This window comes from Eleutherodactylus coqui, chromosome 2 (assembly GCF_035609145.1).
Source record: "Eleutherodactylus coqui strain aEleCoq1 chromosome 2, aEleCoq1.hap1, whole genome shotgun sequence".
Taxonomy (NCBI): Eukaryota; Metazoa; Chordata; class Amphibia; order Anura; family Eleutherodactylidae; genus Eleutherodactylus; species Eleutherodactylus coqui.
Window position 1 is genome coordinate 105,917,527 of NC_089838.1, and position 16,770 is coordinate 105,934,296.

Here is a 16,770-nt window from a genome sequence, read left to right on the forward strand (position 1 = left end):
TTTGCGGGACATCTTGTAGTTTCTATCGGTACAATTTTGGAGTACATATAATTTTTGATTGCTTTTTGTTACATTTTGTCTTGGAGACAGGGTAACCAAACAAGCGCAATTCTGACATTGTGCATTTTTTTTTCTGACAGTGTTCACCGCGAAGAGTAAATGATGCATTACTTTGATAGATCGGACTTTTACGGATACAATGATACCAAATATGTTTATGAGTTTATGAGTTTCTTTATGTAGATTTTTTTCTATTATATATAGAGGAAAAGGTTTTTTTAAACATTTATTACCTTTAATTTTTTTTATATATATATATAACTAATGAAACTTTGTAAAACTGATTTTTACATTTTGTTTTAGTCCACATAGAGGACATGAACCTACGATGGTTTGATCGCTCCTGCAATATGATATAATAGCATAGCAATCTGACAATCTATCAAGCCACACCACAGGCATGGCTTGCTAGGCAATCTGCAATGGCAGTCCTGGAGGCTTTCAGAAGGGCTTCTACTTGATTACTATTTCAAATAAGTCCCTGGTGTCATTACTTATTTGACTGGTCTAGTAATATCTGCTTCCTAATACTGCTGTGTCATATGCTATTTACATCTGTCAATTGTCATCTCCCTTGTGACAGTCTAGGTTACCCCTAGGTTCCAGCCCTGCTTTTAAGTAGAGTTTCCTCATATTAGTATGATAGGGCAAGATTTCCCTTTCCCCACATTTAATTTCATTTTAAATAGTTTTGTCCTGTCTACTTACAAATAACGTGTATATCTGTCATTTTTGGACACTTATGATGTCCAGACGAAGTGTTTGACGTCCGGCTTGGACACAACATATATGCTGTGTGCACACATTTATACAAAAATGCTCGGTTAAGGCAGATACTTGAGCGAGTATCACTCTTCTCGAGTAACTGCATACTCGTCCGAGCAAATGCACGCTCGGTTAAAGGGGTTGTCCCACGAAACAAAGTGGGAGTATACACTTCTGTATAGCCATATTAATGCACTTTGTAATGTACATCGTGCATTAATTATGAGCCATACAGAAGTTATTCACTTACCTGTTCCGTTGCTGGCGTCCTCGTCTCCATGGTGCCGTCTAATTTTCAGCGTCTAATCGCCCGATTAGACGCGCTTGCGCAGTCCTGTCTTCTTCCTTTCTGAATGGGGCCGCTCGTGCCGGAGAGGGGCTCCTCGTAGCTCCGCCCCGTCACGTGCGCCGATTCCAGCCAATCAGGAGGCTGGAATCGGCAATGGACCGCACGGTGCACCGCATGGTGCACCGTGGGTGAAGATCCCGGCGGCCATCTTACTTAGGTAAGTAAGAAGTCACCGGAGCGCGGGGATTCGGGTAAGTACTGGCCGTTTTTTTTTTTATTCCTGCATTGGGTTTGTCTCGCGCCGAACGGGGGGGCTATTGAAAAAAAAACAAAAACGTTTCGGCGCGGGACAACCCCTTTAAGGTAAATACTCGAGCGAGCCTCGCTCTTCTCGAGTAACTGCATACTCATCCGCATTTTCTCGGAGGAGTATGCAGTTACTGGAGAAGAGTGATGCTCGCTCAAGTGTCTGCCTTAACCGAGCGTGCTCGCTCATCTCTAGTGACTATTATTTGATAACATATCTTACCTGTCGGAGATTTCAGATATATTTCAACTGGATCCAGACCATCTGCAAAACAGCAAAGATTTCACTGCACAATGAGGCCAAAATGCTTCAAATACATTTTTTTTATATTTAAATGTAGATACTTCAAAAAAAAGTCACACTTTAAGTAATCTGAAGAGCAATTTACTATGAATAATTTAGCTTTATGGCCGCTGCCTCCTGATACATTTTGGTGTAATAACTTGCATGATATGTATTATTGATAAATCTAATTAAAGGAAACTTTGCCCTGTGTCTATATAATTAGTAGAGAGTCGTCATGTTGCAAACTGTTTACAACCTGCATATTAAATGCAATCAAGTAGAAGTTAGTCCGGCTTCACACGGGCCATCGCGATTCTACCATGAGAAAATTGTGGCAAATTGCGTCTTTGTTTTTGAGCGGAAGCAATGCTTCTTTTGCATGGGTGGTTTGACATGGGCAGGAAAATCACGCGATTTTCGCCTGATGTTACAGTCAGTAAAAAAGCAGATTATGAAACCAATGATTTACAATACGTTTTCACTGATGCGATGTTGCAAGAACAAAAAATCGCGGCTTGCTCTCTTTCTGCTATGTGTGATTTTTTATCTCCCATGTTTTCCTATGGAGGTTTCTTTTTATTTCAAACCAACAAACACGCTTTGCAATGCATTGCAATTTTAACATAAGAAAGTCCTATTCACACTTGCGATTAAAAAAATAAATAAATCACACAAATTTATCGTGGGCAGCAGCGATGCAAGGCAACATTATTATAAAAAAAAGCATCGTTGATACTCAAAAATCGCAGGAACAAAGATGAAATTTTTACCCGCTTCTCCTGCAACAAAATCGCGATCGCCCGTGTGAAACTAGCCTTAGGAATAGTTTTTTCAGCCGGTGAAATTTTCTAACAATAGTGTCCTGTACAAGACTGGGGAACTTCACACTCCCTATATTCTATAGGCCCATCACAAAAGCAGGTAGAATTGAAAAGGTTGTCCTTTCTGGAAAACTCTTCTAAGAATAAAGCCGCTTAGTCGTCATCTATCAATCACCTGCAGCTAACTGCGCACTCTTAAGCACTATGTGTGTTGCACCTTTAACGCTTTGCAATCAAATTTTGGGTTCAGGGTTTCCTAGGGGGGCTTTCTTTTTCTGCCATTATACAATGGTGCCATCTGCTGGCTAGAGCCAGTACTGCGGTATGTGACATGCTAGAGAGGCCCCTGACAACAGAGTGGCCAGTAATCAACAGTAAGAATGCCCTGCTGGACGTCTTCTGACATTGGAGCTGTACAGCCTTTATTCAGAATGTCTTTAGACGTAAGACAGTGGATTGGAAAGGGTTAAAGCCTGGAATCAGTGCCTATTAGAGAGATGAGCGAGCATACTTGCTAAGTACAATTGCTCGATTGAGCATTGTCCTTAGCGAGTACCTGCCCGCTCGGAAGAAAAGATTCGGCGGGCGGAGGAGAGCGGGGAGGAACAGAGGGGAGATCTCTCCCCCCCCCCCCCCCCCCGCTGCTCCCTGCTGACTGCCGCAACTCACCTGTCACCCACGCTGGCAGCCGAATCTTTTCTTCCGAGCAGGCAGGTACTCGCTAAGGACAATGCTCGATTGAGTAATTGTCCCTAGTGAGTATACTCGCTCATCTTTAGTGCCTATGTAATACATGGTGACATTGGATCTCGCAGGATGGGAGCTGCTCTGTGCTCCTAGTTGGACATCCTGCACCCGGACACCCCCATTCATGACATCTACAGATGCTACGTTATGTAGATGAGACAATCTGCTTTTGCACCAGCTCTGTGCTTTACATTTCCAGTGCATGACCAGCTGTAATGTGCCAATGGGACATGTTACAATGCCTCGACAGTGCAGCTACTTGAAGGTAGCTTTTTTGCAAGTCAATGTCTGACCTTTTAGTAAGCTTTGTAACAATAACTGGGAATATAAACCAAAGCCAGCGTCTTCTCCGGAAGGGAAAGATTACCATGCACAGACAGCTGTTTGGGGGTTTTTGCCCCTTGTGGGACATAGCTTCCTGTGATAACAGCAGTGTTGTGATGTGAGGGGGAGAATGGAAGGAAATGCAATGTAACAGACTGAGGATTAGATAATGAACAGAGCTGGATCCTCGGACAGTACAAGATACATTGTTATCCTTCTGTCAATATACTGTGTCAATCAAATCAACATCCGCTTTGTTCCTCCTTAATGTAATTCATCAATGTATGGAAAACCAGTAGTAATTGCTCATAGACTCACCCAGCCGGTACACCGAACTGATATCTGTCTGCGCCAAGCTGCTCAGCAACTCCATTGGGCCTTTCTGAACATCTTCATCAAAGGAATTAAGGGAAATCTTCTCATCCTCACTTAAGAATAATAAATCCTTACCCCTGTAGGAATCCAATAAAATATGTTAATGAGGTTTGGGCACTTAACGCAATGGGACATAAACTTACATCCTTTGGCTCATAAGCGAGCCGCGCTATAGGGAACAGGCTGTGAATGATAGCTGACCTCCTACTGCAACAGCGGGGATCAATGAGAATAGCAATCCCTCCTTACATGCCACGATCAACGTACATCACGGCATGTAAAGGGTTCACAGAGGGAGTATGCTCCCTTGTGGTGTCATCAGCCATCTGCAATGTAATGCAACTGGAAACTATACACCAAAAAAATCTGTGTGCCACTGTATGTAAGTTAGAGGCATATGGTGGTATGACATGGGCCTATAGCCTTCTATAAGTACAGCTCGATGCAACTCAGATCCTCTATGTAGCCATATAATTACATTTTATAAAATGTGAGGTACATATAATAAAGCTATGGACATTCCAATACCAACGCCATATATACCGTGCTTCCCTGAAAATAGGACACTGTCTCATATACATTTTTCATCCAAAAGAGGCACACTGTCTCATTTTGGGGGGTATCTTAATACTCAACTTGTAGGCGCCGTCCCCGTCCCTCTCGCTGCTCTCCAAGCGCACCGGCAGTCTTCAGTGTCCGCTGAAATAGCATTCTCTTCCTGGCAACGTGGGTTGAATACCCTGTCCCCAGCAAAAGAATGCTGTGATTGGCTCAGGACCGCAGTCTGAGCCAATCACAGTCAGCAATTGATGATCCAATGACAGCCATTCAATGATGTCACAGCCATTCACACACTGTCTTAAAAACCATAAAAGCCCTGTAAAACACTCTTAGCTCACCTAGGATGTATCTAAGTACTTTTGAGCTGATTTTAAGACAAAGTTAAAAGGGTTTTCTGGGAAAAATACTTTTGATGACCTCTCCATCTATCGTGCTGACAGAGTCACAAGTACACAAGGGTCAGAGCGGAAGCAGATGCTCCAATCCCTGTGTAGTGGCTTGTAATTGCAAGCACAGCTCCTCTTGAAATCATTGGGAGCCGTGCCTGCAGTTCTAAGTGCCGGCCTCTACACAGAGGTCAGAGCAATCTGTTTCCGCTCCAACCCCTATGTACTATGTACTTGCACTGCTGTCAGCAGGCGCATAATCAGGGAAAACACCTTTATTGGCAAAAATATAATAGAAAGAAAAAAAAGAGATAAAAAGGGAAAAGGAGGAAAAAGAAGAAAAGGTTTCTTTCCTTCTTTTTCTTCTTCTTTCTCCTTCGTCATCTTCTTTTTTTTCCTTCTTCTTTTAGCAGATTAACCAAGACAAACTGCTCAAGGTTCGGGTTCCTGCCAAACCAAAACTCTACCAAAGTTCGGCCTGAAACAGGATTTGACTGTTTCGGTTTGCTCAGCACTAATGTCCAGGTGTGTTACATTTGTGATCTTGATGGTTAACCCTTTCCAATCCACTGTCTGACATCCGAAGACATTCTTATTGAAGGCTGTACAGCTCCGATGTCAGAAGACGTCCGGCAGGGTATTCTTACTGTATATTACTGGCTGCTCTGTTGTTGGGGGCCTCTCCAGCATGTCCCATACCGCAGTATTGGCTTTAGCCAGCAGATGGCGCCATTGTATAATGGCAGAAAGAGAAAGCCCCCTAGGAAACCCTGAATCCAAAATTGGATTGCAAAGGGTTAATACAATTAACTTGATACTTTGAAGCGATAATCTGATTTGCTGTCTAGATTCATATTACAAATAGTAATAAACATCTTTATTTTATGAGCAGTTTCATGATGTCAGTTACATTTAATGGCTCGGGCGATTTAGGCGCTGAATGCCTGGATGAAAACAAAAGCATTTTGCTAGAAAAAGATCTGATTTCTATCAGTGACCGTCTATTTGTGTCTGGGAGAGCGCTAATTCATACAGACTGTGGGTCAAACAGAAACTGATGTTAAATTGCAGAGCCAACTATTAAGCATTAGTCATAAGCCAAATGTAAAAAGTTTCCATTTGTCAATATTTCTGTTATCGAAGAAATAATCTCAGTATATGCACATTAATATTTTGGACAGGTGTATTTTTTATCTAAACAACAAATATTCTCATTATAACTTGTGCACAAGTCAAAAAGCATAGCACTGGCATTAAAAAAAATTGTGTGAGACAATGAGGTTGAAGCAATAGCACCACCATGGGGATCATCTTAGTACTACATGTTAAAGTTATGGGTTTGTGATTTTCGTAAAGCATCATCTACAAGGAAACTTGAAAAGTATCTCATATCTTACATGGGCAAGAAGAAGTATACCAAAGGGTTAAAGTATTAAATGGGAATGAACACTGTATTCTCTTCTTTCTGTATTGTGGTGTTAAATTCTTTTGTTTAGAGAAGATACAAGTATTGCAGGTCTATCCTGTACAACAAGAATCATGTTTTTCATTATTTCCGTGCACAGACACTTGTGTTAGGGTCTTGTTAACATCATCTATAGCCATGCAGCATGTGTGACACAAAGAACATTTAGGAAGATGCAGAAATCAACAAATATCAGCTGAATATATCCATAGTCAGATAGTTCCCCCTAGTGGTGGTTGCATGCAACCAGAAAGTTATCAAGTACTTTAAAACTCTGTAAAGGCAGCCCATGAATTAGCAGCTCTACCCTAAAAAAATCAGATTAGACCACATACATAATGAAATTATGCTCAGAATTAGTAAAAATGCTTCCCTCTATGGAATGGACCCAAGCCTGAATTTTGCAATTATTTCTGTTTATGTTACTGAATGTGCCATTGCCTTCATGCATTATGTTATGCTCACTCATTGCAAAAAATAGAGAAACAGTAGCAATGAGCATCAACAGAGGTACTTACAGAGGTTTTAAGCAGTTTGGGTCAACATGCTTGGTTTGGACAAAACCAGTGGCTCCAGTAGAAGGACATTTGCCCACGAACCACTTAAGTCCAGGTACAAAAAAGCCAACAACCTCAATGGCGTCACCCCTGCAGTAGCTGAGTTCATCCCATTCTGTGGCTGAGTGGTTCTCCCTAGCAGTGCATTGACCCAACCCTAAAGGAAAGGAGGGATGGAAGGTAAATTATACAAATAGTAACAAATTGTACACAACGTACAGTATGTTCTGAATAGTATCAACTACTTGCTTCACAAGAGCACTGCATTCACACCATGAACACTACTCAAGGGCAGCCTTGGTGGCTACTGTGGGGCTTGTGAATACATGCTAAGCTGAGATATGCCTATATCACTTACAGTAGAGACATGGGATTAAAAAAAAGGGAAAGTGGACAGGAGACAACTATGGAAGAGGACTTCAATGTTTACTGCTTACACATAATAACAAAATCCAGCAGTTAGTAAAATATCCAGTTCATGATAGAGTCACTGCAGATGTGAACGCATTGGATTACACTAATGTTTGGGAGTTTGATTCCCTATCTACCATCAACCTCAATTCATACAGAAATTACAAACAGATGATGTTGTGGTGGAATAAGTGAGTTTTATCATTTTTGTCATTCAATTTGCATCCTTAGCAACATAAACAAAGAGACTGATACTTTGTTTACACTCTTGCTTGTGCTTTCTTTACAAGTCAGTGTTTGCATAACAAAATCGTTATATCCTTAACATAGATTATGTAAGAAGTGCATGCATTTTATGTTCTCCATACAAATAAGGAGCAAATAGCTTTTTAATGCAAAAAAGGTAAGATTTACTAAAGGCCTATTTAGACACAACAATTATCGCTCAAAAGATGGAGCTCAAGCAACTTTCATCGATAATCGTTGTGTCATTTACAGTGCAAGATGATCACTCAAGAAGAGCGATCACCTTGCACCCCAGCGGAGGATGCAGAAGAAAAGCGGGCCCCGCTTGTCTTCTGCATACAGCTGTTCTCCCGCTCCGAGCGCCCAGCTGTTATACAGCCGAGTGCTCGGAGTCGAGGATGCAGAAGACCCCGCTTGTCTTCTGCATCCAGCTGTTCCCCACTCAGAACGCCCGGCTGTCATACAGCTGAGCGCTCGGAGCGGAGGATGCAGAAGAAAGGAGGGTGTTCCCACTTGTCTTCTGCATCCAGCTGTTCTCCGCTTGGAGAGCCCGGTTGTTATACAGCCGAGTGCTCCGTGTCGGACGGCTCTGTTCTTCATACCCAGCCTGTTATCAGGGAGCGGGATACAGCTGAAACAATAGTATCAGCTGTATCCCGCTGTGAACCCCTGATAAGGCTCATTGTTGTCTTTTAGCACGCTGAAAGACGACGATGAGCAATGGGATAACGAAAACTACACGATGTCAGTGCAGTTAGACACAACGATTATCGCTCAAAAGACGGCTTTTGAGCGATAATCGTTGTGTCTAAATGGGCCTTAAGCTAGGTGTTTCATACGCTAGTCTTAACCACTTAATGATCAATGATGGATATATTCATCATGGGTTGCCAGGGACAGAGGTGTATGGAGCAGACTGGAGAGCAGAGTCTCCATATCTCATTGCTTTCAGCTGTTTCTTAGAGCTGTCAGTCGCCAGCAACAGTTGTGATTGGAGGTATCTCCAATTGCAGCCAACTGCGGAGTCTAATGTCCCATTTAGACGGGATGACAGTCGACTAAACGACTGCACGAGCGCTGATGTCACCACTAGGTTGTTAGGGCTCATGTACAGAGTTTATACAAGTAGATCACGGTTGGGTTCTCACTCAGCGCTTCACAATCTATGTGAAGCGCTGAGCATGGAGCGTTTATACTTAGTGAGAAGTAAGTGATCTAGCGATGATTTTCATGCTGGCTGAAAGTGAGCGACCAATGGACCGTAAACGAATAGAGCGCAATGGCTGTGTATTTGCTAGCAATGATTATAGTGCAAATTAGTACTTTCAAACAAATTCTGCGCAATAATGGCCCCATGTAAATGACCCTTAAGCAGATAAGTGACACGATTGTAGGGTGTCGATGGCTTGTAATGGCAGACTGGTGTCTTGTGAAAGGTCCAAGGACTGCCATGAATTTAACCTATTAAACCTTTATCTGTGGCAGGGTTTAATAAGCAGTAATCAAAAGCACAATACACTGCAGTACTGAAGTATTGCAGTATATTGTACAAGCATTAAGATGATTGCAAGTTTAAATCTTTTATTGGGACTGGAATTTAAGTACAAATACGTTTAAGAAAGACTTTTTAATTATATAAAAAAATATATATTAACTCTTTGAGGATGCGGCTATTTTTTGTTTTTAATTTTTGTTCTCCCCACTTTCAGAAATTGTAACTTTTTACTTTTCCATTAACATAGCTGTCGGAGGGTTCTTTTTTGAGGGATGAGGGCTTGTTTTTTTGTGAAATGAGTTGCTTTTTATCAATGGTGCTATTCAAAAGGGTGGTACGGGACCTTAGGCTTTCTTCAATTGGTGACCTATCCTCAGGATAGATCACTATAGATGATCAGCAGAGGTCTGCCATTCGGGATCCCCAATAAGCAGCTGATTCTCAGCACCACTGTCAGTACAAGCAGTGCATGAAGCAGATAAAGCAGATAGCACTGTCTATAGTGCAGCGGCTTAGCTTGGTATTCTAGGCGTAGCTCTTATTTAATTTGTTGATAGAAAGAAAAACCCAAAAGGCCTGGACAATGCCTTTAATGTACTATATAATGTACTGAAAATGTAAAAGTACATTTCAAGTGAAGTGAAATGGAAAAAAAAGGCAATTGTGACATTTTTGGGAGGGTCTGGTTTTTACAGCATACATTCCTGCCTGTGGGTTACTACGATTACGATGATACCAAATTGATATGTTTTTTGTTGTGGTACTACTTTTATAAAATAAAGTACCTTTTAAAAATTGAATTATTTTCCCTCACCAACTTCTGATCATTATAACCTTTTTATTTCTCCATCAATACAGCTGTGTAACGACTTGTTGTTTGCATGATGACTAGAGATGAGCAAGTATACTCGCTAAGGCACATTACTCGAGCGAGTAGTGCCTTAGCCGAGTGTCTTCCCTCCCGTCTCTAAAGATTCGGGGGCCGGCGCGGGTGACAGGTGAGTTGCGGCGGGGAGCAGGGGGGAGAGAGGGGGAGAGAGAGATCTCCCCTCCGTTCCTCCCCGATCTCCCCCGCCGCTCCCCGCCCGCCGCCAGCCCCCGAATCTTTAGAGACGAGCGGGGAGATACTCGGCTAAGGCACTACTCGCTCGAGTAATGTGCCTTAGCGAGTATACTCGCTCATCTCTAATGATGACCTATGGCTTCTATCGGAGCAATTTTTTTGTGGCGATGGGGTGACCAAAAAAGTTTAATTCTGGCATTATGTATTTTTTTCTGACAACATTCATCATGCAGGATAAAAAATGCACTATTTTAATAGGCTTTTTTTTAATGGAAGTGGCGATACCAAATTCATTTTTTTTGGTTTGATTATTTTATTATCAAACTCTTAAATATTATTCAGTTCTTAGAATAATAAAAATGTTTTTTTCCCTCACTTATTTGCACATAATTTTTTAGTACCCTAAGGTGACTTGAACTTACAACTGTTTGGTCGCTTATAAAATATACTCCAATACTTCAATATTGCAGTATATTGTATTTTTACAGGCACAATATGACGAAGTGCCACATGCACATCTTAATAAGCAGATATACCGTACATGGCAGCCCAGAGAGCTTTCATAAAGCCCTGTATTGATATGATACTTGAAAGGCACCCTGTGATCTCATTGTAGGGGTCCATTCAAGACTTCCAAACACTGACTGTCCACTTAAGTGCCTGTCAGAATTGACAGCAGCATGTAAATGGTTAACATGCAAAGATAATCGTTCCAAAGATAGGTTTTAAGCGATTGTTTTGCATAAACTGCTAATGGACACTAATGCTCATTAGCAGCTTATCACCTTCATTTGCATGCAAATGAGCCTCTGGAGCTGTATGCAGAGAACAGCAGGTGTTCAGTTTTCTGCATTCAGCTCCTTTGTTCTGTCATGGGTTTTCTGCTGAATTCAATGTAACCAGCACTCCCAAGGAGAAAACAGCACCATGCACAGCAAACACAGCATGCAGTCTGTGTTATCTTCTCTCCAGCTGAACAATGGATTTTATGCTCACCTAAAAATCATCGTTCAACCGAAGAGTGAAATGTGGGAGCATTTACACACAACGATTATTGTTCAAATGATGGTTTTTGAGCGAATTTTGAGTGATAATTGTTGCTTGTAAATGGGCCTTAAACTCAGATTGTGGCTGTTGCGACCATGTGTCAGCTGTCAAAAACAGCTGACACCTATTGTGCATGGAGTGGGCTAGGCACCTTCAAAGCACCTTGAATTGTGCCTCAAATTACAGTACTATGTTGCAAGCTATAGGTACATTTTTACCTCGTATTATGATTTTACTGGGCATGACTTTATAATTTAAGGGACTTTATAGTACCATTCGAACAACACCTGTCACTTTAAGCAGACTGACTGTTACAATGGATCATATTAGTCACTGCATTTGTAACATGATAAGTCAGTAGAAATTGACTTGCCCTTCTTTCAATACAAATGTTTATTAATACATCTTGTTCACCATAATTTATTATACAAACATTCTGGGTTCACTTCACTGCTAGAACATGATGATACTGAGCAGAACAAAAGGATATTGTGCTGCCAGTAATTGATATACACAGGTGTAACAATAGCATGTCTGTGTGTGGTCGGTAAGGAACTTTACCTATTGGCTGAGAGGTGATGTTCCGGCAATTCTGCTCTGTCATGTTACAGATCGTTGGGTACGTTTTCAGAAACCATCTAAAAACAAAAGGATATAACATGTAATCCGGTCTCTTGTCTGCTCAGTTTACTTGTTGTCCTTTGTCATTAGAAAAGTCACAGATTTTGAAAACATGAAAAACCTGAAGGGATTTTACAGAAGTAAAAGTATTGGTGATCTATCAATAGAAGATCGACAGGTATCCGTCACTTGGGATCCCCCAGCGATCAGCAGATTACATGCTGCTGCAGATGGAAAAAGAGGCAAAGCACCGTCCATAGTGAAGTGGTCCAGGATTGAATTGCACCTCTCTCCCACCGAAGTGAATGGGAGGAAGCTACAAAACCAAACTGGGTCACTGTGCTGCAGACAGTTCTTTGAATGTCGGAACCCTGCCGATCTGCTGTTGGTGAGCTATCCTGAGATAACCAATAGTTTTGTTCCTGTAAAATCACTTAACTCTTTCCAATCCACTGTCTGACGTCTTAAGACATTATGATTTAAGGCTGTGCAGCCCCAATGTTGGAAGACGTCCGTCAGGGTTCTCTTACTGTATATTGCCAGCCTCTCTGCTGTCGGAGCCTATCCAATGTGTCACCTCATGCATTACTGGCTTTAGCCTGCATATAGCGGTGTTGTATAACAGCAGAAAAAGAGTAAGTCCCCTAGGAAAACCAGGATACAAATTGGATTGGAAAGGGTTAAAGGGGTTTTCCGAGTACATTGGTGGCAGTGGAGGAGAGGCAGGGTACCGAATAAACCCAGTAATCACCTCCTGCTGCCGTGATGCTGTCCTGCCACACTCTCCAGGCCTTCTGTTTGCAAGCAATGCAGCAGTCACATAGGTCATTTACCTATGGATAACTGCAGCCAATGGAAGGCCCAACAGGGATGTTACTGATGACGTCCCGTAACCCAGCCTGGGGCTCCTACATTAGAAGCCCATGTGACAGTTTAATAGAACATCATCTGTTAGATGCCACGGTCTCAGGCTGCTGAAATGGCGATCTGGCACCACGATGAGTATATTTATTGTATGTATATTTTTGTGCACGGGGGCTGAAAACTATATAAAATAAACAACTCAGAATACCCCTTTCAGTAGAAGACTATACTGTACATCACAGTTCTGTATTTCAACTAAAGACAAGAGATGAGTGAATCTGGAAACAATAGCTCTGCTGGTGTTTCAGCAACTAAGTAGCTGATTTCAGAGCCATCTTTAAACCATATAAACACAATGGAGGCTGAAATATAGATCCATAATAAGACATTCACCCAGCAGTGAAATGCCACCAACGTACATCTTTACTGGAGCCTGTACAAAACAAATACTTCCCATAGATGGAAGTTTGTAACCAATTTTATCCAGTCTTGCCATCTAAATATGTGATAGCAGCAGGTGGATAATATTAGCTACAGTGATACAGTGAAGGAAACCTTCGGGGCAGCAGAGATGTGTGCTGCTAATTGGTAGGTGAAACAAAAGAAGTTTCCTGGCTGCAAGTACAAGTACTCCGATACAGTGCAGTAAGTAACTAAGGGAGAGTAAAAGTGGGAGTAAATCTGCTGTGGAAATTCCACAGAATTTACACTGTGTGATACCACCCTTAGGCCTCGGTCAGACAGGCGTTTTTTCGTGCGATTTGCGCATGTGATCTGCGCATAAATAGAACCATTGCTTCGCAATGGGATCGGTCAGATGGCCGCTTTTTATGCGGATGTCCGATAAATTATAGGACACGAGGAATCGCAGATCGCGCCTATCTGCGTTCTGCGATTCCTTGTGTTCTATATATGCGCTCAATGGGGCCGGCGGCAACAGCGCCGACCCCATTGAGAACATATACTACAAAGATCATTCTCCCCTGCCACAGCTGTAACAGCTGTGGCAGAGGAGAACGATGTTCGCCCATTGAATTCAATGGAGCCGGCAATACAGCCGGCTCCATTGAAAGCAATGGGCTGGCGGCGAGCGCGGGATGAATTTTCGAGAAGGGCTTAAAAATATAAGCCCTTCCCTGAAAATCATCCTAAAATGTGTAAAAATAAAAAATATATAAATACTCACCTTGTCCCTGCAGCCGGAGTTCAGCCGCGGCCGGCCAGCAGTTCTTCTGAACTGCTCTGTGTAGTATTCAGCAGGCGGGGATTTAAAATCCCCGCCTGCTGAATGGGCTGCCTCTGATTGGTCACATCCCTCACCAATGCAGGGCGAATTTGCCACGGAAATTCCATGCGGAATTTCGCTACGGCAAATCCGCATGCGGCCGCTAATCCCGGGATTAGCCAGCCATGTGGACGAGATTTCTCAGAAATCTCATCCACTCGGGACGGTAAATCCGCTGCAGCTAAGCCGGTAGAAGCTGCCGCTGCGGCGCGGATTTGCCGACCGCAGCATGTCCATTTTTTTCTCTTCCGCAGCGTCTGGGCCGCTTCAAAGCCTCCGCGGGTTTTGTAGCAGTGGTTCTCCCGGCGGAAATCTCGCGTTTTTTTGCTGCGGCCAAACCACGAGATTTCCGCCAAGAATCCGCCCTGTGAGAACCCAGCCTAAGAGAAGGCGGTCCGCATGCTGCGTTCTCTCCAACCATCGCTGATAACATTCTTTAACATCTGTTAACAGCCGCTTTCCCGCTGGAAAACAATAGTGATGTATTTAGAGAGCAGACCATCCACTGGTCTCTAAATACATGCAATGAAGTACTAAAGGGCTGATGCAAAATGATCCCTCAAAACTGTCAGTTTCTGACAAATTTTGAGCGATCATCTGTGTGTGTACATGCACCTTAACTCTTCTCTTTTTACCGATCTTCTAAATTCCCCTTCAGACCCGACTTCTTTATCCCACTGTATTACTCCACACCCCATACACTCTAATGAGCTTGATAACTGTATATACAGATACAGCTGGTTCATACAGCTTTATATATAGTACCCTATTTGTATAAAGATAGCCGGGCCATTATACAGAACAAGCACTTGTGTCCCCACTACTTTCTCATAGTTCTTGTGAGCAGGACCTGCACCCCTATTGTTCAAATAGTTTCTTGGTTTAATACTGCATCTAGCGCCTCCTTTTTGTCCTTGCCCCCTCTGATTTGTAAAGTGTTGCGGAGTTTGTTGATGCCATATAAATGAGGATGATTATAATTATAAGACCTGAAGCAGGAGACTGATCAGAGAAAACCAGTCCGTTTCCGAATTCTTCTACAGCAGCAGATACGGTGTTAACATGGCAGTGTAATCCAGAATGTTTGATAATCCAGCATGTATGATGTCAGATTAAAGGGATTATCCAGGATTTTTTTGTGAAGCTGCACACTGTGGTGGAATAACATAAAAGAAGCCATACTAACCTCAGCTGATCCCCCGGCAGCACTCGACACACCGCCGCTCTTCAGACCTGACTGCAGCAGCAATGACGTCCCAACACAGGGACATGTGAATGCTGCAGCTAATCACCGGCCAAAGTGACATCATTGCTGGAAGTAGACAGCAGCAGGGCAGCGGGTGCAGAGGAAACTGGGGCAACAAGGGATCAGCTGCGGGGAGAATTACTTTTTTATGTTATTAAACACAGTGAGTGAGCAGCTTTGGAGAAAAAAAATACATTTTCCCTGGGTAACCACTTAAACAAAATGTTACTTTTTTCACCAAATGGGGCAAATTGGCTTCTGCCTCATTTGTTTTGTTTTTGCCTTCCTCTGGATCAACAAGGGGGGAGGTTGGGGGGGGGGGGGGGTAAACAGGCTGAACTGGATGGACATTTGTCTTTTTTCAGCCTTGCATACTATGCAGAGGCGTAACTCGAAGCTTCTGGGCCCCAATGCAAAACCTGGAACGGAGCCCCCAACTATAATGCTTTATTCATAGTACTGGGCTCCCCATATGGAGAAGAGAGGCCTTATGGGCCCCCTAAGGCTCCTGGGCCCGGGTGCAACCGCATCCCCTGCATCCTCTATAGTTACGCCCCTGATACTATGTTACTGTATATGCATGTATGTGTATTTACAGTATGTGATTATCTCTGGGCCATAAACTAATTTGCTACTGCCACTACTGAATGGGGCCCAGATCCAAATGTCACTTTGTGCCTGCAATTACTGTACTTCTGCTACCGACTGTCAAACTGAGCTGATGACACGTAGGCAAGAATGTCTCTGATCAGGATAGATCTGAAATAGGAAGTCAGAAATACAGTATGCTGTATGATATTTGACAGAACTTGCCAGACATGTTAGATACTTTTCCTTTGTGCGTTTTATGTCTCCTCTTAGCCACATTCCTTTTTCTAGACACTTCTCAAGTGTAAAAAGTTTCTAAAACACATAAAGTTGGGCAATTAGTCTAGTGCATATTGTTTGATTAGTCTCCCCCATTATACGCGGGGTAGAGCGGTCAGATGATCTGTACATAGTACAATTACATACGGCATATTTCTATTCTGCATAATGAAACACTAAAAAGCATTTACTGGTAGAAAGGATGTGGGAGCGGCTCCACCGCTATGATGGGTAGTAATCCGCGCTCTCCGGTGCTCAATGATTGTCCTTCCCAAGATGACTCATCCCCGACGTCTTTTACATACACCACATCGTTGACAGACACCGCTAGGAATTCTTTCTCCTCCTCCACTTGTGCACCGGCATCGTGTACCACGGCTCTGGCATAGAAGCACCCTACAATACACAAGACTAGAACATTAGTCACATTGACAAGTGCAGTACCGATTGTGGCCTGAGTATAACAGGGTGTAAACCCCCTCGCCCTGATTTTATCTTATGTTTTAATGTATTGCTTTGTCAGTATTTACTGTACTGTTACTTTAAAATGATAGTGGGGTCGCTGAGGTACCGCAAGTGGAACGGCAGCGGGGCCATGATGTGTGCCGCAGTGTGAATAAGGCGGTGTTGTAGAGCAGCTCTCTTAGTAAGGCACTTCCAGCTGGTGTCACCTCGTAAACTGC

General features: G+C 42.8%; 1 protein-coding gene across 6 annotated transcripts in view; it reads right to left on the reverse strand.

Annotated features, from left to right (window-relative positions):
- Positions 1–16,770, reverse strand: part of SH3TC2 (SH3 domain and tetratricopeptide repeats 2) — a 99,749-nt gene that overhangs the window by 20,788 nt on the left and 62,191 nt on the right. For all 6 annotated transcript variants that reach the window (XM_066591291.1, XM_066591292.1, XM_066591290.1 and 3 more), the window contains 5 exons: positions 16,279–16,483; positions 11,766–11,842; positions 6,904–7,099; positions 3,917–4,050; positions 1,644–1,685 (listed from right to left, as the gene is read on the reverse strand). In XM_066591291.1, the coding sequence (XP_066447388.1) occupies positions 1,644–1,685; positions 3,917–4,050; positions 6,904–7,099; positions 11,766–11,842; positions 16,279–16,483 (654 nt within the window). The remainder of the gene's footprint in view (positions 1–1,643; positions 1,686–3,916; positions 4,051–6,903; positions 7,100–11,765; positions 11,843–16,278; positions 16,484–16,770) is intronic.